General features: G+C 46.9%; 1 protein-coding gene across 2 annotated transcripts; it reads right to left on the reverse strand.

Moving 5' to 3' along the window:
* Window positions 1-1,818: 1,818 nt before the first annotated feature.
* Window positions 1,819-21,125, reverse strand: LOC108942072 (selenocysteine insertion sequence-binding protein 2-like). Of its 2 annotated transcripts, none has more exons than XM_018765137.2 (18): window positions 20,972-21,125; window positions 17,662-17,849; window positions 16,691-17,018; window positions 15,735-15,867; window positions 14,935-15,140; window positions 14,709-14,733; window positions 14,505-14,617; window positions 14,256-14,390; window positions 14,026-14,118; window positions 13,738-13,905; window positions 13,444-13,585; window positions 12,544-12,713; window positions 11,787-11,919; window positions 11,352-11,514; window positions 6,785-7,005; window positions 6,121-6,275; window positions 5,003-5,222; window positions 1,819-3,754 (listed from the first exon to the last, which is right to left on the reverse strand). In XM_018765137.2, exons 1-18 carry the CDS (start codon window positions 20,981-20,983, stop codon window positions 3,150-3,152), a joined length of 3,210 nt encoding a protein of 1,069 aa, XP_018620653.2. In that variant the 5' UTR covers window positions 20,984-21,125; the 3' UTR covers window positions 1,819-3,149. The 2 variants fall into 2 exon arrangements, with proteins under 2 accessions (XP_018620653.2, XP_018620652.2); XM_018765136.2 differs by having other exon boundaries at window positions 15,735-15,870.
* Window positions 21,126-21,896: the final 771 nt, after the last annotated feature.

The following is a 21,896-nucleotide window of genomic DNA, read 5'->3' on the forward strand; positions in this document are numbered from 1 at the left end:
AAAGAATCGGTGCCCCAACACCTACATAATGCTACACCCCAAAAACAGTACTATGCTCCTCCACCTCTGGCCACTTGTTAAGTTCCGCTCATGAAAGAAAGATCCAAATATCAAAAGTATGTATGTTCTCCGTTTTGGTTCCTACGTGGTGGAATGAGCTCCTGCTCTCCCTCACAACTGCTAAATCCCTTTCAACATTCAACAAGGGTCTCAAAACCCAGACCCATTAATTTGTATCACATCACCAGTCACAATCATTTTTTAATTTCCTGTCAGGCTTAATTCTTTAGGCAGCTACATATTTACTGTGCCCTGGTAAATACAGACATATTAGACAAACTACTGCTTCAACAATCACATGTATCTGCATCAAAAACCCGTTGACTTGTGTAATGCACTTTGTTCATTCTTAGCTGTGCATGGCTCTGGAAGAACACATTTGTTAAAAAGAGTGAATGTAAATACCATTAGAAAGTAAACTAGATTTTAATTTTGTTAATTTCCAGCTTTAAATGCAGTTACGTTTTCTACTTAAAATGTTTCCATATCTATTCAACTCAAAGTGCCTCAAACCAACAGTAACTCCCCCATGGTATTTAAAAATGACAGAATGATTTGACACAGAATCTTCAGCCAAAGAGGTTTTACTTCATAGAGCCTGTTTCAGTATCAATACTCTGTCAAGATTGTCAATCTAGTAACAAACAGTTAATATGAAAAGCATTCAGAAACTTGGTATCCTTACAAAAAATTTTGAAATATAATATCCAAAATATAATCAGAAATATCTCAATTTAAAAAAATCTCCATTATACCACATTCATATGAATATATGTAACTCAAATTTAAATTCAATTAGTTCAAGAGGTTTTAAAATAAAATTTATTCCAATTACAAAATACTCCCTTTTTATTATCATGATTTTATACACAAACACATTGTCTGAAGCCACTTGTCCCAAACGGTCGTGGCGAGCCGGAGCCAGCAACACAGGGCGCGAGGCTGAAGGGACATCAGCCCGTCACAAGGCACCCCAAGCAGGACTCGAACCCCAGACCCACTGGAGAGCAGACCTCAGCCCAACCTGCTGTGCCACCGCACCCCGCATGATTTTATACTTCAAAAGAAATTATTTTTGTAAGGAATTACTTCAGTTTTAAAATGACAACCTTTAATTGTAATATAAAGATAAGCAATATGCTTAAAAGAGTACGTAATAAACCTACAGATTTCACATTAGGTAATAGGAGTGTATTAGTATTTACATAGTGCAAATGGTGCCTTTGCTTTAGTTACTGGATAAAGAGTTCAAAATTTAATAATACACTTATATAGACAAGCCCTATACAGTACTGGACACATTAAAAAGGAGACCTTCATTTAGTTTGAACATTTTCAATAGCTGCTGAGACTATAAATCTTGGCTCTACATAGAACGCAATTATACGTGAAACATTGTTCCCTTGTGATTGTGCTAATTTACTTTTCGCAATTATGTTCAACTCCATAAATTTATAAGAAAAAAAGTACACAAATGTGGTGCAATTTAAAGTGCAGCTGAAGGAAAACATGTTTTACATCATTTAAAAGAGTAATATTATTTGTTCTTTACTTTTATAACTATGATTACACTGAAACCCATTTTTGTACATTTCTCATTTGTCAGGAAATGCTCCAGCTATTTTTTTGCCTTCCAGGAGCCTCAAAATTAACAATGTAAATTAAAAAACAAAACGTCACACAGCGTTGATCTATTTCATCTGCAAACTTTCTTCATCTTGACTGTTTTCACTAAATCTTCATTTTTTTTTTTTTTACACAGAGTAACACACTACAACTTAATAAATATTAACAATTTAACTGAACAGATAACACAGAATAACTGTACTAATTGGATTTTCATTTTTAAGTTAGGCCCCATAAGACCAATGCTAAAACACTGAATTTACCTGCATTTCAAGTATGTTTCTGAGACTCTCAAATCAGAAGCTAAAAATCAACTTTTTTTCTACATAAAAACATATGTATATTAATGAACAAGTTTTTCTTTTAAGGTACACAACAACCAACTTGATAAAGACCTGCAGTTTTGAACCAAATTAATTCCAATGGCTGCAAATTAAGTTTCAGCGCAGTAATCTAAAGGATGTTAACTTTAAGACGTGCTTTGACTCCTGTTGTGAACTGAAAAAGTTATCACCGTCAGGGGGAAATACCCACAAAACCATTAAGGAAAATAATGAATGGCAGTATAATGTAACATGATTCTCGAGACCATCCACTCCTGCCATTTGCATTAAACAGCTACCCGAATTAATACCTCTTATGATTTTCAAAGTATCTGTAACAATTCTTATAGCGGAGTCATATTAAAGCTAGAAATATAAATAAAAATAGGATAATTTCAAGTTAATTTACTTAGAATAGTAAACATTGTTACTGAACTACCGTGAATAACTTCATTGGAAAAATCATTGTTATAAAACAAAATTATTAAAGGTTTCTTTACCTGCAACTGATCATTTTGTTATCTGGCCAGCTTTAGTCAACTGATCTTTATGTACATACACAAGGGCACACACAGGTACAGGATTTGCTGCTGATCAGAGACGCAGAGCAGTCTCCGGCTACAAACCTGACTTTTACGTTCATACAGACAGACTACGTGTGTCACGTATGATCTGGCGAACGTTCTTCCAGGGTCTCTAGTTTCAAATGCTAGAATCCAAGGAGGTAGGGCAGGTATACTGTGAATGCCTGAAGGAGAAAGACAATGGAGCAAATACACAGTATGGTACAGAACTGTTAAAAAGGGACATTTAAAAACAGAAACTCTGGAACAGATTCGAAGCATTGCAGCAGCTTCATTTTTGCTTCTGACTGCACAAAAATAAAAATCGCTTACTCCACGGTAAGGAGGCGACAGAAACAGGATTACTGTCTTGTGGACACACTGCACGCACTCCTCTGTATCACTGGAGGTGTTCTAGAGGGCTGGCTAGGGGAGTATTCCTGAGAAAAGGCAGAATGATGTGTGGGGAGTGAGACGGACCTATAGCTTCTCAGTGTTTGAGAGCCAGAGGGGCTGTTGTTCTGTTCAGCTCTAAAGGGGATGAGAAAGACTGGGGGAAAGACAAGGGGATGGTTCATCAGAGAGAGGGGCGCTCTGACTCTGGGTGTTGGTTCTTGTCCGCAGAGGAGTCAGTCAGCTCAGTGGAGTCCAGCTCTTCCTCCTCACTGTGCCTGCCCTCTTCTTCCTCCTCCACGTGTTCTTCCTCACTACTGTCCTGACTGTCGTGCAGCTGCAGGTTCTCCAAGGTCTCGGAGACCCAGGACTCAATCCTGCTGCTGAGGGGCGGTACCTCCACAGAGACAGGCTCAGGGGCGTAATCGTCCTCCTCCTGCTCCTCATCCTCGTAATCTTCGTCGCCCTCCTCTAACATTCCGGGCACCAGCGTGCTGGCAGTACTGGTGATGGAGGAGCTGTGTGGGTCCCGGCTACTGCCGTCCAGGGAGCCCGTCTCGGTGCTATGCTGGGACCGCTGGGACGCCCATTCCAAAGTGTCATCCGGCCGGCCCTCCTCCTTCCCAGGCTGCCCAGAGGTGGCAGATGCAGGGGCTACGGAAGTAGGCCCCATGTTGTCCTTGTTCACCCCACTTGCTCGGGAAGCCTTGCTACCTGGTTCTTTCTCATAGTCGATCTCGGCAGCCTCCGTGCCATCAGATGTTTCCACCATGTTCCTCCAGTTAGTCTCTGTAACAAAATAAAGATACAAAATTATTGGCCAACAGGTTCAATTCATCCAGCAGAATTTAAAAAAAAAAAAAAAAAAAAAAAAAAAGCTGTAAGAGTACAGGTTCCTTATTACTAAGGAAAACCGGACAATAAAACCTAAATCTAACAGTGGCGGGCAGTGCATTTCACACCTAGGCCTTCAGTGGTGTCCTACCTGAATGAATCCACCTCTTAATACCATCATTATGATAGCACAGCTATAGAAACCATCAATATTATACAGAAATGCAGAGTATAACAGGGCGTTGCATCACAGAGACAGGTATCTCATGTAGCGAGAATGAATGCCATGACTAAAGCAAGAAACCCAATTAACACAATTCAACAAATCTCATTTCACTGCAGCCACAGCTGCGCCACATACATCATCTCTAGCAGAAGCATCAATATTAACCTAATAAAATGACAAAAATACAGTCCATCCCGGGTTTTCTGTGCACTTTTGTAGTACCTTTTGAGTTCTCCGACAACAGAAACCCCGGGGATTACGGTTTTTCTGGGGATTTGAAATTAAGGCAAATTGTGTGTTTTTGTGCAAATGCTACAGGAAAGAAAATGCAAAAGCATAAATGGTTCTTGAAAAAGCTTACTAGCTGTTTATATTTTAGCTTGTGCAGTTCGCTACAGATGCGGTTCGCTAGCTCTGACTAGTACGCTCTCTGACCATCCAATCAAAGGACGTGAAAATGCTGACGTTATTGTACGCCTGCTAGATGGCCCCGGTGTCGCCAACTCGAAATCTGATTGGTTAAAGCAACGGTTTCATTGCCATTTATTTTAAGCTACAGGCGCCCACACTGTTGATTCTGAAGGCTTCGAGGCAGATTTCTTTGACCCTGGCAACAGATGATGGCTGAAATATGATTGGATAAAAGCTCTAACATAAACATACACTACTGGAAGCAGCGCAACCAAGAGAAAAGCTATGAAATTAAGAGAATAGACTACTGGGAATAATTTAATATACAGTCATGGAAAAAATATATTAAAACGTAAGTCAGTGATTCCGATAGTGTTTAGGCCCTGATGGTTCGCCACTTAAATATAACAATGGAAAATTGGAGTAATTATTAATTATGCTTTTTAAAATTGGAATAAAACAGATCAATTGTGAAGATTCAAAATGAGAATTATAAATCAAATCAATTAAATCCTGTAATGTAAATCACCGTACAAGACAGTAACGGCGTCTTTCAGAGGCCTTACCGTACTCCTGCTCGTTCACTTCAGAGATGGGCTCAGAGATGACGCTGCAGAAGGAGATGGCGCTAGCAGCCGATGGATTGCGGGAGTGGCCCATGTGGTGGGGCAACTTTCTCACACTCTTCAGGGCCTCCTCAGCTTGCTCCTGCTCCAGTGCAGACACCATTTCCCTGTATGCCTCACGGGCCTCCTCCGTCAGCGACACGAGCCTGTAGAACAGACTCTGGGGAAGAGGGCGGAAGGTAGTTGTGAAGAAACTGGGCACCAAATCCAAAATCCTAAAAAGAGTTGTATGGCAATTCCTGTTACATCTGTGCACTACATTTAAATGTACATTCATTTATCTAGCTGACGCTTTTCTCCAAAGCAGCTTAAAATGTTAAGGTACGTATAGTTATTTACCCATTTATACAGCTAGATAATTTTTACTGGAGTTATTTAGGGTAAGTACCTTGTTCAAGGCAACTACAGATGAAGGTAGGAATTGAACCTGCAACCTTTGGGTCCAAAGGCAGCAGCAGCTCCCAACAACTACGCTATCAGCTCCCCCCCGAGCTGACTACAAACAAACGTTTTCAGTGTAATAAAAACCGGGTGGCACAGCGAGTAGCGCTGCTGTCTCACAGCGCCTCGGTGATGTGAGAGAACGTGAGTTCGATCCCTGCTCAGTCTGTCTGGAGTTTGCAAGTTCTCCCCATGTCTGCGTGGGTTTCCTCAGGGTACTCCAGTTTCCTTCCACAGTCCAAAGACTGAGGTTTCAGGTTTCCCCCATAGTCTGAGAGTGTGTTTCACTGATGTATGGATGAGTGACCCCTTGTAAGTAGTGTATCTAGCAGTGTAAGTCACCTTGGTGAATAAGGTGTGTGGGCTGCTAACTCATTGTTAGTTAACTGAAAGTCACTTTGGAGAAAAGCATTTGCTAAGTGAATAAATATATAAATTTGCACCATGTTATGTAAGCATCACAGTGTTCAGGGGTTCCCTGAAAACACCAGTGACATTCAGGTCTCAGCACCACTCAGTGTGCATTTTGTCGGTGAAGTGAAAGCTGTGTCTTGCTTCGATGAGTCTCGGGTACGGCTGTGCAATCGGAGGCTTGGCGGACAGCAGACTCCCGCTACCTCGGCTCCTGAGAAGTTAAAGATGCCCACAACGCTGACAGGGACCAGCTTGTTGACGCAGCGGCCCAAAGCCTTGCGACCCAGTGCGAACACAAAGGGAATCTCTTGCTCCCTGGCCATGGCGATGACATTGTACAATGCCTCATCCAGACCACCTGTTAACAAGGAGAGTCCCTGGTCAGCAGGTCAACAACTGAGGTCAGACTTAAAAGTCAAACATGCTATGTTACACCGGCTCAAAGTAAATGCCACAATTCATTTCCCAGAAGGTATCTTCTAATCTGTTTTACTGTAATTTTACTACTGTAAGACAAGATAGGTGCTTTAAACATGCAGGGAAATTCACTAATATAATAATATAAAGCCCAGAGAACAGCTAACACCATTATAACAAAATACAATAATAATAAAGATAGGATAGGTGCTTTAAAAATCTCTGCAGTGAAATTAACAAATATTGTAAAGCCCAGAGAAGAGCTAATACCTACATACATATATACATACATACATACATGTTCTGAACCGCTTGTCCCATGGACTCTGGGAGAGCTAATACCATTATGACTTAAAATATAATAATAAGGAAGTTGGCCACAACTCACGCATTATACAGCACAAGGCCACTGCTAAATTCCAGAGAAAAGCAACCCAGGTGAGGCCTCACCTTTGGACTGGATCTTTTCACAGTTGGGCGAGATGATGACGCATTTGATCTTGTGGAGCTTCATATGCTTGGTCACCTCACGCAGTCCCATGACCAGACGTCGCTTGGCCTTGGCCTTAGTGGGGTCCCTCTGATAAACGCGCTCCTGGAAGCGCACCAGCTCCTGCAGCAGTAGAGTCACGCTTTCGTCGATTTCCTTATTGAGCACCTGGTTGCAGTACCTGCAGGCACGCAGAAGAGAGCAAATAAGAGATGCAGAACATACACTGTAAGTGTGAGAGTTCAGTTCACACGATTTTCAGGGACCCTCATTCCCACCACACAGAACAAAGAAATCGTGCCAGAGATAGGGGAGTACGGGGGGGTCAGGTAATCAATCACATGATACGACCGATTTCACTGACTGCTACCATCCATCCATCCATCTTCCTCCGCTTATCCGGGACCGGGTCGCAGGGGCAGTAGTCCGAGCAGAGTCCCCCCAGACTTCCTTCTCCCCGCAAACCTCCTCCAGCTCCTCTGGGGGAACCCCAAGGCGTTCCCAGGCCAGCTGGGAGACATAGTCTCTCCAATGTGTCCTGGGTCTGCCCCGAGGCCTCCTCCCAGTGGGACATGCCTGGAACACCTGAGCCACCTCAACTGGCTCCTCTCGATGCAGAGGAGCAGCGGCTCTACTCTGAGCTCCTCCCAGGTGACTGAGCTCCTCACCCTATCCCTAAGGGTGCACCCAGCCACTCTGCGGAGGAAACTCATTTCTGCCGCTGGTATCCGCGATCTCATTCTTTCGGTCATGATCCAGAGTTCATGACCATAGGTGAGGGTAGGAACGTAGATCGACCGGTAAATTGAGAGCTTCGCCTTACGACTCAGCTCCCTCTTCACCACAACAGACCGGTACAATGACCGCATTACTGCAGACGCCGCACCGATCCGTCTGTCAACCTGCCGCTCCATTTTTCCCCTCACTCGTGAACAAGACCCCGAGATACTTAAACTCCTCCACTTGAGGGAGCAACTCCCCCCTAACCTGGAGGGGGCAATCCACCTTTTTCCGACTGAGAACCATGACCTCGGATTTGGAGGTGCTGATTCTCATCCCTGCCGCTTCGCACTCAGCTGCAAACCTCCCCAGTGCACGCTACAAGTCTTGATTCAATGAAGCCAACAGGACCACATTGTCCGCAAAAAGCAGAGACGAGATCCTGCGGCCACCAAAACAGACACCCTCCGTTCCCTGGCCGCGCCTAGAAATTCTGTCCATAAAGATAATGAACAGAACTGGTGACAAAGGGCAGCCCTGGCAGAGTCCAACATGCACCGGAAACAGGTCTGACTTACTGCCGGCAATGCGAACCAAGCTCCTGCTCCGGTCATACAGGGAACGAACAGCTCGTAGCAGCGAGCCCTGAACCCCATAATCCCGAAGTACCCCCAACAGGATGCCACGAGGGACACGGTCGAATGCCTTCTCCAGGTCCACAAAACGCATATGGACTGGTTGGGCAACTCCCATGAACCCTCCAACACCCTAGTGAGGATATAGAGCTGGTCCAGTGTTCCACGGCCAGGGCGAAAACCGCATTGCTCCTCCTGAATCCGAGGTTCGACTATTGGTCGGATTCTCCTCTCCAGTACCCCGGCATAGACTTTCCCAGGGAGGCTAAGGAGTGTGATCCCCCTGTAGTTGGAACACAATCTCTGGTCCCCCTTCTTAAAAAGAGGGACCACCACCCCGGTCTGCCAGTCCAGAGGCACCGTTCCCGAACTCCACGCGATGCTGCAGAGGCGTGTCAGCCAAGACAGCCCCACAACATCCAGAGACTTGAGAAACTCGGGGCGGATCTCATCCACCCCCAGAGTCTTGCCACTGAGGAGTTTTTTGACTACCTCAGCAACTTCAGCCAGGGTAATGGACGAGTCCCCCTCCAAGTCCCCAGCCTCAGCTTCCTCTACGGAAGGCGTGTCGGAGGGATTGAGGAGATCCTCAAAGTACTCCTTCCACCGCCCGAGGACATCCTCAGTTGAGGTCAGCAGCGCACCACTTCCACTGTAAATTGTGTTGGCGGAACACCGCTTCCCCCCTCTGAGTCGCCGGACGGTTTGCCAGAATCTCTTTGAGGCCGACCGAAAGTCTTCCTCCATGGCCTCACCGAACTCCTCCCAGGCCCGAGTTTTTGCCGCGGCGACTGCCAGAGCCGCGCTCCGTCTGGCCTGCCGGTACCCATCAGCTGCTTCAGGAGTCCCATGAGCCAGCCAGGCCCGATAGAACTCCTTCAGCTTGACGGCATCCCTTACCTCCGGTGTCCAACACCGTGTTTCGCTATTGCCGCCGCGACAGGCGCCGGAGACTTTACGGTCACAGCTCCGAACCGCCGCCCCGACAATGGAGGTGTGGAACATAGTCCATTCGGACTCAATGTCCCCAGTCTCCCTCGGGACCTGGTTGAAGCTCTGTCGGAGGTGGGAGTTGAAGACCTCTCTGACAGGGGCTTCTGCCAAACGTTCCCAACAGACCCTCACTATGCGTTTGGGCGTGCCAGGTCTGTCCAGCTTTTTCCCCCGCCATCGAATCCAACTCACCACCAGGTGGTGATCAGTTGACAGCTCAGCCCCTCTCTTCACCCAAGTGTCCCAAGACATATGGCCAAAGATCAGAAGAAACGACTAAAAAGTCGATCATTGACCTCCGACCTAGGGTGTCCTGGTGCCAAGTGCATGAACATGGTGTTCGCTATGGACAAACCGTGACTAGCACAGAAATCCAATAAGAACTCACCACTCGGGTTCAGATCAGGGAGGCCGTCCCTCCCAATCACGCCCCTCCAGGTGTCACTGTCACTGCCCACGTGGGCGTTAAAGTCCCCCAGTAGAATGACAGAGTCCCCAGCGGGAGCGCTTTCCAGCACGTCCCCTAGGGACTCTAAAAAGGCCGGGTACTCTGCACTGCCGCTAGGTGCATAAGCACAAACGACAGTGAGAGACCGTTCCCTGACCCGAAGCCGCAGGGAGACGACCCTCTCGTTTACCGGGGTAGACTCCAACACATGGCGGCTGAACTGGGGGGCTATTAATAAGCCCACACCCGCCCGCCGCCTCTCACCCTGGGCAACGCCAGAATAGTGGAGAGTCCACCCCTGGTCGAGAAGAGTGGTTCCAGAACCCAAGCTGTGAGTGGAAGTGAGCCAGACTATATCTAGACGGTATCTCTCAACCTCCTGCACTTGCTCAGGCTCCTTCCCCGCCAGTGAAGTGACATTCCAAGTCCCAAAAGCCAGAGTTGGAGCCCGAGGTTTTGGTCGGCCGGGCACCCAGCCCCGACCACCGCCCAAATCACAATGCACCGGCCCCTTACGGCCTCTCCGGCAGGTGGTGAGCCCACCGAAGAGTGGCTCCACGTCTTGGCTTCGGGCTGAGCCCGGCCAGGCCCCGTGGGCATAGACCTGGCCACCAGGCGCTCGCATGCGAGCCCCTCACCCAGGCCTGGCTCCAGGGTGGGGCCCCGGTGACCCCATACCGGGCGGGGTAAACGAGAGCCTTGATTTTATAGTCATAAGGGGGTTTTGAACCGCGCTTTGTCTCGTCTGTCACCCAGGACCTGTTTGCCATGGGAGACCCTACCAGGGGCATATAGCCCCAGGCAACATAGCTCCTGAGGTCATTCAGGCACACAAACCCCTCCACCACGTTAAGGTGGCGGTTCACGGAGGGGTGACTGCTACCATTTTACATTTATTTATTTAGCAGACGCTTTTCTCCAAAGCAACTTCCAATGAACTCTATGTAGTGTTATCAGCCCACACACCTTATTCACCACAGTGACTTACACTGCTAGATACACTACTTACACTGCATCACTCATCCATACATCAGTGTAACACACTCTCTCTTTGTCACTCACACACTATGGGTGAACCTGAACAGCATATGTATCATACCATGACAACAGATTGTTTGTCCAGGGTGCTGTTCACTCTTCAGAAAACAGAAAAGTCTGCCTACCCAGTGGGCCACACACTGCCCTGTTTTGTATACACACACACACATATACTTTCTGAACCGCTTGTCCCATACGGGGTCGCGGGGAACCGGAGCCTAACCCGGCAACTCAGGGCGTAAGGCTAGAGGGGGAGGGGACACACCCAGTACAGGACACCAGTCTGTCGCAAGGCACCCCAAGTGGGACTCGAACCCCAGATCCACCGGAGAGCAGAACCCTGTCCAACCCACTGCGCCACCGCGCCCCCCTGCCCTGTTTTGTAGCTCTTTGTTTTAGTAACACAGTGTCAGCATGGAGGAATACACCTTATATAATACATTGTTGAATCTGAATTCAAGCAGGATTTGTTTCAGGTACCCCAAGTCTTCACTCTTGACTAACAACTAGTTTGTGGTTAATATTCTTAGTTCTGAAAAAACTAAGCTGTCTGAACTATTACAGATAAAATATCCATATAAAACAAAAGTTTGACGACAAAACTGTAGAATTCCACAGGCCTTTGCAATGTACGCAGGAAGCAGGTGAAGAGGAGCATTCTGGGTGGGGGGGTTGGACCAGAGGGCTACTTACTCTCTGAACCTCCGACTGTGGATTTTGGTTACAGCAGAGGTGGCCAGCGGGCTCCCGATCCCTGAGCTGGCCGGGGACCCCTGGGAAACGGGTGTGATGCTATATGGCGAGTTCTGGCTGGCTGGAGATAGCGAGGTGTCACTGGGAATGCTCAGACCATTCTCTAGAAAAACAAACAAACAAAAAACTTCTATAAAAACACAAGTGGTGTGAAGAGAGTTGGAGACAGTGTTGTGGAAGTTTTAGACCATTAGTGGGCACCTCTAAAACTATGACCCCAGGCGATGCAGGCTTTCATTCTTTGCCTAGTGGGCAACTTAGCCGCAAAACTTGCTGCACTGCAGCTGGAGAAAACAGATTCTACCAGTAGCCGATTCAATGGAAGCAAACATCGGGTGTATTGCGGGGAAGGAGTCAACCAGGCACCCCACCCACCATCCTGGGACATGGCGTCCGGGGCCAGGTCGTCAGTGAAGGATAGCTCGCCGTCTTCCTGTTCCTCTGTCCCTGCCACGGCTGGGTCCAACGAGAGCTTCCCTTTCCTCACCTCTCGCTCTTTCAGGATAACCTGGCCACACAAGTAGGGGACATGACATCCTCACAACTTGAGAAGGCTGCCCTCTTCACATCCCACCAAACTCTTTCACTGAGTTTTACTTTCATCACAGTTTTTTATTCTGTTATCCTTTATCATTTGACCCATTAACATAAATGCTTAACTAAAGTACATTAGAATTATACAAAGCAATATGGTTAAATGGTCTCTGAATTAATTTGGCTTAGTTACTTTTATAGGGACAATTGGTAGTGTACGGGCTGAGTTGCTGCCTTTGGACCCAAAAGTCCCAGGTTTGAATCCCATCTCCAGCTATAGTACCCTTGAGCAAGGTACTTATGCTAAATTTCTCCAGTAAAATTACCCAGCTGTATAAATGGGTAAATAATTGTAACCTTAACCCTGTGAGTCGCTTTGGAGAAAAGCATCAGTTAAATGAATAAATGCAAATTTACTTTTAAAAGCACAACAGCAAGTAGAATGAGCATACAGAGTGCTCGAGTTTATCCTCCGAGGGCACCGATTGGAAACAACATATGAATGACCACTAACCACGTCTTAAAATGGTACCTTGTAAACATACCAGCAAGTGTGCGTGTGTGCGCTACTAGGCTTACGTTGCCCCATTTTGCTCACCTTCTTGAGGGCAGTGGGCCTCTTAGCCTTGGGCACCTCCCGCTCCTTGCCTCGCTTCACCCTGGGGGCAGTGGAGTCCAGCATGTTGTGGGGCATGGTGAACGGCTGGCTCTTGAATGCTGACAGCTTGCTGCCCATGTCCTTACTATGAAACAAGGCTGTTGTGCCCACTGGCACAGAAACAAGGAAGAAACAATATAAACTGTCCACAGTCACTCTAACACTGTTCATTAACTCGCAGATTGCTTACACCAAGTATGTTACATAACACAAACTGACCTCAGCAGCCAGACACGACTGTACAGAAGGCTGCAGCACACAAACAACCTTTAAAGCAGTGACATCAGGATGACATTAACTTTTATTCTTCTAATGATTTCCATACCCGTTAAGGTAGACCGGATCTGTCTGCGACGCTAAGCTAAAGCCTAATACCACAGCATTTATACCATTCTGTGCACTTGAAAGCATCCCTGCCCCCTGTTCAAAGTTCAGGGGGGGGGGGGGGAAGAAGTCCATGGAGATTCAAGATCTATTTTTAGCTTTCTGGAATGAGGGGAAACAGGAAACTTTAGAAAGCAAGAATCCAGGAGTGTGAAACAAGGACCAAAAAAAAAAAACTAGAAATGAGCTGGGAGGAGGCTTTTTAGTGTGTGGGACACACAGCAAACAGGGGGTGCAGCAGCTGAGGCACACGGACATGTGGAAGTAAAGGGAGCTGTGTGAAGAGCTGAGAGACACATTGACTCGGTGCAGGACTGAGCTCACGGGTGGTGTTTACAGCTGAGGCAGAGAGGAAAAGCCAAAAGGAAGCAGGGGAAGAAACGTGCGCTTAGACTGAAGCCGTGTTGACAGGTGGGTCAGTGTTGGAGACACACTGGGTGTGCTAAGGCAGGGTACCTGTGTAGGACAGGGGCTTGGTGTTAGTCATCTGGCGGGCCTTCATGGCCTGCTGCTGCTTTTCCAGAGCCGCCAGCATGTCACCCAGGTCCAGCTGCACTGGTGTCTTGCTCTTCTTTCCTGCCGCTTTGGACATCGCCTCCTGCACATAACAGATGTCCTGTGCTCAGTCCCACAGCAAGAGGCAGCCCAAATTAAACCATACATTCGCACACTAGCCTGCGAATCGGTGCTTTTGCTGCATGAACCAGGGAGCCACACAGACCCACGGCCACACAGCTCCATCCCACCCACCTGCAGCTTCTTTTGCTCCAAGCTGATCTCAGAGTACTCCTGCGCCGTGGCCAGTGCAGCTGCAAGCGCCTTCTTCCTCTGGCTCTTGGCGCGCTTGGGCACAGAGGTGGTGATCGGGATGGGCGTATGCACAATACTGATGGGAGAGCTCTCCGGCAGACTGTCCAGCTGTGTGGGGGACAGGAGAGTGGAGCCATGTCTGTCATCTTCAGTTCTGACAGATTATTCACGACAGCATGAACTCTGTTTGGTTACTCCTGCTCCACATGAATGTGCTACTCCTCTCACCAGGCTGCTGGGGAGTCTGGGTTGGGCTGACTCAGCATTACTGCGAGAAGTGGCTCCTCCAGCAGATGTAAGCTCAGGAAATTCGTCATCGTCCTAAGAGGAGAGAGACCACAGCGCTGTACATCGACAGGGACCCCAAATTGCTTCTGATGTACCGATGCGAACACAGTAATTGACCTTAACAGACTTTAGAGTCCAGCGGTATAAAATGAACGGCTCACTCTTCTCACCTCAAAGTAGAGGGGCTCTGGGGGAAGCTCTGCCCCTGCCTGGACAGGGTTGGTCTGCATCACCCCATCCTGCAACCTCTTCTGCGGACTACATCCCCTGTCTACCATGCTGCCGCTACGAGGCCCCTGACCCACCTGGAAGACACCAAGGGTGTGTCAGTGCTCCAAAACGTACCGCCTTCTGAGTGCACTGATGCCTTTGGCTGTGTAGGGCGAAAGCAATCCTACCCCCTTGGGGCAGGGCCTTACCTGAGCATAGCCCCTCTGTTCATACGGACCTCTGCCACCCCTGTGGAGTATACTGCTCCTGTCCACCCAGAACTTGGAGGATGTTTGTGAGGCCATGGTGGCCCAACTTCCCACTTCAGAAAACCAAAGACACAGCATGAAAATCAAGTCCAATAAAAAAAGTGATATTCAATGTACATTTGACCAAATAAACAAAAACCCTACCCGTCATGACACCAGTGTCGACTCCCTACAAGACAATACGAATCATTACACACCTGTTCACAAGTGCCAACATACATAACATTTCCTAGACAGTGATATTGCTGTACAATCTGACTACTAGCAATCCTTATTATACATCGAAAGTACTTATCCATAACTAATAACCATAACCATAACTGTAGTAAAATCAACAGTATATGTCACCAAACACTGAACAGAGACGTACCAGAGCAGCATTTTGGGCGGCGGCGGCGGCAGCGGCAGCAACAGCCTGGTGGTGCTTGGGGCTGCAGTAACCGCTGTCGCTGTCAATGTCTGCCTCGCTGGTGACATGCTCACCGGATGCCTCCGCTGCCTGGTGGGACCCCCGCTTCTTTCGTATGCGGTTCTTCCACTGTAGTGGGCTGACTCTGTCTGTACCTCCTGGAGAATCTGTGAAAATCCAAATTAATCCTCAGTCACCTCAAGTGACATCTTGGATCTGCACTTGAAACCTTCTTGTTGAAGCTTAAACGTGGGCAACAGGTCCTTTTCTCAGTGCTCTGAGCTTTAGTCCCAGGAGGAAGTTTGTTGAATCTCTCCCTGCATTTAACATGAGTCTTAAAACTCACTTCTTTCCCAAAAAAGCTTCCAAACACACTTCCCCCATGATCTCTTAAGTACATGTTGATGTGCAAATATTCACGCTCTGTAACTTTGAGATCATAACTGCTGAACAACAGATAAACTTTCACGCAACTACTCATGTGATCTAAATGTTTGTAAAAAAAAAAAAAAAAATATTAGGAATAGTCGATTATTTGGACAAACCTTTATGCAGCTACTTGGGTGATGCACATTGGTTCATGTGGTGGAAAGTACCAAAGTAACTGTGCTTTAGAATCACATGTCTTAAATGACTGCTAAATTACATGTAAATGTAATGTAAGTCCTCTTGTGAAAGATATGTCCCAAGCAGATGAGCAAAACGCTAAGACAGGACTGGGGGTGGAGGTCTTGAGTTTAGAGGCTAGGAATGCGGCGTACCAGTTTGCTGAGCTGCGTCCACCAGGAGCACCGTTCTGGACCGGCCATCTGGCCTGGGAGTGCCCACCTCCTTCTGGACCGCCAAACCCCTGGCTGATGGTCTCCGTAACCTAGGTGGTTGGAAGGTTTGTTGCTGCTGCGAGTAGTGGAAACAAGAGCATAAAGACTAAAATTATTGCAAAACTTTACCACTCAAACCCCTAACACAGCAGCCCACAAAGAGAGCTTCGGAATTTAGCTCTATATCTACCAGATTCTTTCATCATTCCATCCAGCATAAAATACTGTTTGTCCCATTTAGCGTCGTAGTGGTCCAGAGCCTATCCTCGAAAAATACTCTCATTCTGGGTGGTCCCTGGACAGGGCAGCTGTTCATTGCATAATATCTCTCTCTCGCTCACACACACTCACGCACACACAAAAAGGGGAATTCAGAGTTACCAATTCACCCAAAACACACCTTTGGACTATGGAAGCAAACTGGAGAACCCAAAGGAAACCCACACAGACATAGTGAGAACATGCAAACACACAGAACTGAATTCAAACCTTTCAAACTTATGCCCAAACAGCCCAGGAACTTTGAGGTGGTAGCGCCACCTGCTGGGCCACCATGCAACCCTATCAGATACCTATTATTTGACTCCTTTAATCACAACTGCCGATGACTCTTACTCACCCGTTAAAAGTTAATACAACGCTGAAATTTAAAGTCTTAGAATGAGAGGTACTTTGCGCTGACACTACATATCCCCGGAGAAAAATAATTAACTGACAACTAGAACACAAACAGAGCACATGTGGATTTGCAAAGCTGTTCTGGAGTCATAATGTCAGAGAGGTATGTCACAGTTGCGGCGCAAGAACTGACATTTAAAATGCTCAAGTAAAACTCACACACCGCGAAGGACAGGAACTGAACTTAGGCTCAAAGCAGAGGAGGAAACAGCGCTCACCTTAGGTATAACTGCAGCCCGGAAGACACCTTTAGCTCTCTGGCTGGCTGCAGCAAACATGTGTCCTGGAGCCAAGGGGACATCCCCACAGTCGGTGACCACTGCGCCGAGCGACTCCGTCTGGACAGAGGTGGCGTAGGCAGAGTGGAAGGGTGGGTAGAAACCCACCATGGGTGGGCAAGAGGCAGGAACAATCTGGTAGTAGGCATAGTTGCCCGACATGGGGGGCTGGGGTGCCGACAGGAGGGGGTAAGCCATGTAGGGGCTTGCGTTGGCGGTGGGGCTGGGCTGCGGCCATCTGGTGTCACTGTTGTACAAGGAGAGCTGCCTGCCAGCGACAGACATGTGTATGAATATGTAAACACATCACATATATACACATGTAATCACAGCCACACGAGTGGCTGCGGGTACCGTTCTCACACACACACACGCACACGCACACGCACACGCACACGCACACGCACACGCACACCAGCAATAATTCTTAAAAAGTATTCTCTCCAGCGACTCAGCCAGGAGCGCACCTCTGTGTCATGTCTTCTGCCACTGGTGAAAGGGAAGAGTGGTGGAACGTACTTCGCATTTTTTACAAGGAACAGGGAAACGTGTGAATGGAAAAACGAGTAACGCAGATATCACATAAACCTTTAGCTGGCCATAGTGGGTAAGAACACGTTGCTGGACATTTCTGCAGCAAGGCTATACTCCAGCGGCCATTCCTCTCAATGGAGAGGAAAGCTGGAGTCAACGGTGGATCTGCATGATACGGAGCCTCCACTGGGCCACAAGAACAAGCACGCTATAAACCTCAAAACAAGGTCTGCATCCTCTACCCATTGCACAAGCACCAAAACTAAGGCGTGGAGGTTTAAAGTATTGTGAACGTTCCTCATAGGTCACACATCCAATCTGAGGTGCTGTAGGCACCGTAGACACCATGTGATCGAAAGCAGCACCAGAGGGTTTACCTGTTGGGCTGGTTCTCCTGGACAAAGGGGTAGCAGGTGATGAGATAGCTGGGAATGGGTGTCGGTTCCATGCTGCCTCCAATTCCGCCCCCTCCTGCTTCGCCAGACAGGTTCATGACCACCAGGGTGGGGTCCAAGCCCTTCTTCTGTGGGATGAATGGCTCCACTTCGGCTGAGAGTTTCACATCCTGTGCAAATGGAAAGAGTCACTGGCAGCTGCAGTTGGACATGAGACAAAAGCCTACATCTCAATTAAAGGCAATTACAACCAGACTATACAACCCAAAATAAGTTTTACGCCGGAACAGAAGCACTCTGCCTTATTTCATTTACTGTATGCTTAAGTTTCCCTGCGTTCGTCAAAACATTTCACTATCACACCAACGTTGAATTTAAGGAACCACCAGAGTATTTATCTACCTTTGCCTTCCTGTGAATATACCTTTCGTTTATTGTTTGTATAATGAACAAGGCACGTGAGCACGGCACTTTATTGCATGTTTCCACTTGATAAGATGCCAGCAATCGCATGATCATGGAATGCAATGCAGACGGAAATTTAAAACAATAAGCAAGATCGTAATTGCACCAGACTTTCAGTAAGGAAGCAACATACTTAATTCAGTGCATTGCCGCAAACATCCAGCGGCGTTTCAGGCAACAAATGCAGAAGCTGGAAACGCATACAGAAAGCTGTGAGCTACATCAGTGATGGACTGGGACCAGCGGAACAGTAAATGGACTCAAAACACTGCCGATTTTGGACCTCTTGTGTGTGGGACAGCCAAGAAGCCAGAGGTGGAGGAGTCTGGCTGGGGTGTATCGAGTGATCGGGTCCTGCAGGTTTTGGGGAGCTGATCCGCTGATTCCCCTAGTTATGCTGCTTGACACCTATCATACTACATAATAAGAGAAGTCTGGTAACGTCACAAATTCCCAAAACATTACTGTCGAACTGCAGTTACAAAGTCCAGTGCCTTGAGGGTGTGTTGCTTGTATCCAAGTCTGGGCTTTTACAGAGTTACTCACATTATTTTTCAGACAGTAGTTTAACTGTAAATCATATACAGACATGCAAATAAGTACTATGATGTGTAGTCTATCTCACCTCTAAAAATAAACAAAGCACTCGCATTAGACCTTGGTATCAGACAATACTGGTGTGAAAAATAATTTGCACTTCCTTATATATGAAATGGTGTTCATGCAGATATGTTGCGTGGGCACATGGCAGAGCTCACACAACCACCACACACTACAGCCCTGTGGCATTTACAATTCTATTCATGACTGATTCTACCCCCCCAAAAAAGGGTCAGTGTTGACCATAGATCTAACCAAATAACTTTAACATTTAATTCTTTAACTGCTGGCTAAATAAAAGGTTTTTCGCTAGAGAATCCTCGCTCAAGTGGTTAACTGCATTTTTCCCCTTAATGAGTATGCACCATCCCCTTGACAGGCCATCACTATATTCCTGATTTTAATATCCACATGTACAAACAGAAAATAAATGTTACCCCTACAGTTTAAATAGTGAATTTTGAGTACAAAGAAATACCAAGGAAGTCCTATGGGCTAACGAGTGGATACTGAGCTGGATTACATTTACACTTATTTTTTTCATGTTTCACATTTTTCTCCAAAGGGACTTCCAACAAACTCTATGGAGTGCTATCATCCCCACACACCTTATTCACCAAGGTGACTTACACTGCTAGATACACTACTTACAATGGGTCACTCATCCATACATCAGTGGAACACACGCTCTCTGCCACTCACAGACTATGGGTGAACCTGAAGAGAATGTCTTTGGACGGTGGGAGGAAACCAGAGCACCCGGAGGAAACCCACACAGACACTGGGAGGACATGCAAACTCCACAGACTGAGCAGGGACCAAACCCACGTCCTCTCAGACCACCCAGATGCTGTGAGACAGCAGCGCTACTTGCTGTGCCACTGTGCCGCCCTGGATTAATAAACAAAATACCAAATTCTGAAACATGAACCTGGCAGTTGTTCTGACATGCTTGAGACGACCACATGACCGTGCAAGAAATAACCATGTTTGGTTAGCAGAATAACGGCTGTAACTGTGTCAGATTTATTAAGGTTTCTGTCTGCCCAAGTGTACGTACCGTAGCCTCACCCCGGGCAAAATCAGCAGCTTGGGGGAATGTGATCAATGCAGTAAAACCAGACAGGCAAGGAATTCTCCTGCTCCTACCACGGGTTCCACAGGTTTCACGGAGACCAGCAGAACCCTGAAGGACACATTTCTCACCTGCACGTCACTACACACAGTCAAGGGGAGAAAAGTGGCCCTGGTGGCGCTTTAAACGTAACGACAAGCTCACCTGAATGAAGATCGAAGTACAATTACATCCACACACGAGTTTACGTTTACAAAACATTTATTCACTTTGCTGACGCCTTCCTCGCAAGCGACTTACGTTCATCTACCTACAACTGTTCAATTTACACCATGCTTGATTGAATTTTTTTACTCTATCACTGCAGATCATGTACCTTGATCAAGGAATTTGAACCATTGCACAATCTACTGCCAACATACTTTTTGAATTAATTATATAATTCATGGAAAGCTGTTTTTTTTAAAAAAAAAACATTCTTTTAGCTGACACTTTTCTCCAAGTGACTTACAGTGTTAAGGTTACAATTTTTTACAGCTGAGCAATTGTAGAGTAAGTACCAGGGCACTACAGCTGGTGATGGGATTCGAACCTGTAATTGGGGGCCCAGGCAAGGCACGCCAGTTGTAACACCACTACTACGAGCTGTCCTCGCGTTTAAAGCAAACGGGTGTAAAAAACAAGGCGACACAGTGGAGACACGACACCTTAGAGGGACAGTGAGGACACAGGGACAGTAAGACGTCGTTAAAATAAAGGGGACAGTACATTTATTCTATTTGAGACGGAAGTTAACGCGAGACGAGTTCCGGGAACTAGACGAAGCTCAATCATTGATCAATCAGTGGCCAATCGGAACACGATCCAGTGCGTGGGCGAGCGGGAAAAGCTCCCCCGTCTCCGAATCCGTCTTCGTCCCACAACAACAACAAGGCACTTCGAGGACAATTTGTCTGACATTCCTCACCACACACAGTCCGCTCTCTGGGAAAATAAACGGCACTCTGAGCTTCTCTCTTCATTTAATGTTTCTGTTTAAACATTATTAGTAAGTGCTTGTCTCTCAAAATGTCCCCGAGGGCCTAGCTGAACCAAAACACAGCGCGGTGGCTGACAGTGACAGTCGACTCAGTACTGAACTAGACTGTGTACCTGACTGTCCATCGCAGTCTGGCCTCCTATCACACTTCTTGTTTCCAACGCGCTGTCAGTCCGAGGGTGCTGTATTTTACCATGGTCACGACGGAGGTCTCCGTGCAGCCCGCGACTCGCAGCCGCCGCGGTCGCACTACGTACTGCTTCTACGTAGCGGTTCGACAGAAGCGAGCAGAGCAACCCGGAAGTGGGCGGACAATCACCTGAAACGGAAGCCCCGTGGAGGCGAAAAGCACGCAAAGACGGAAACACGCGATTTGCATTTCCAGTGTTCAGGAAAGCAGGAGTCGCGGGGGCGGCGTCCGGGTCCTGGCGTGTCGGAAAACTGGAGGATCCTCAACTTCTGTATTTTTTTCTTCTGAGAGTCGACATTGCTTTGGAGAAGCGCCTGCTGAATTAAGAAATGTAAAATCCGGAACAAAAAGTTTCTTTTAAAAAATTACTGTAGGCTACTAAATGTATTGAAAAGAAGCACATCGACTGTATGTATCTTTCTGCCACGAACACACAGCACGAAGCGGATACTGGTAAAATTAAATCATGGCGCTTATTAGAACTCTAAAGTGGAGTAAGTCATATTTTTGCTACACCTAGGATGATATAACCTAAGAAACCAAGAGGAAAAACAAGCAACTTTTGTCAAACATTTCCCTTACAACAAATACTTGACGTGAAACCTGCATTCCAAACAGATTTTATTAGTGAATTTGCACCCAAAGACACTTAAGGTGAAAATTACTAAAACACTGAGTAAAACATGTAAAATATATATACACACACCCTTATGTACAAGAGCTCGGTTTTGGAAAGCCAAATCAGAGGTGAAGTGTGAGGTTTTTTTTGGAGGGAACTTGAGAACATGAGAAAAAGCACAATTACTGTAGTAAACTGATATTTTGAGCATACTGACAGTTTAAAATTA

This window comes from Scleropages formosus, chromosome 7 (assembly GCF_900964775.1).
Source record: "Scleropages formosus chromosome 7, fSclFor1.1, whole genome shotgun sequence".
Classification (NCBI taxonomy): Eukaryota; Metazoa; Chordata; class Actinopteri; order Osteoglossiformes; family Osteoglossidae; genus Scleropages; species Scleropages formosus.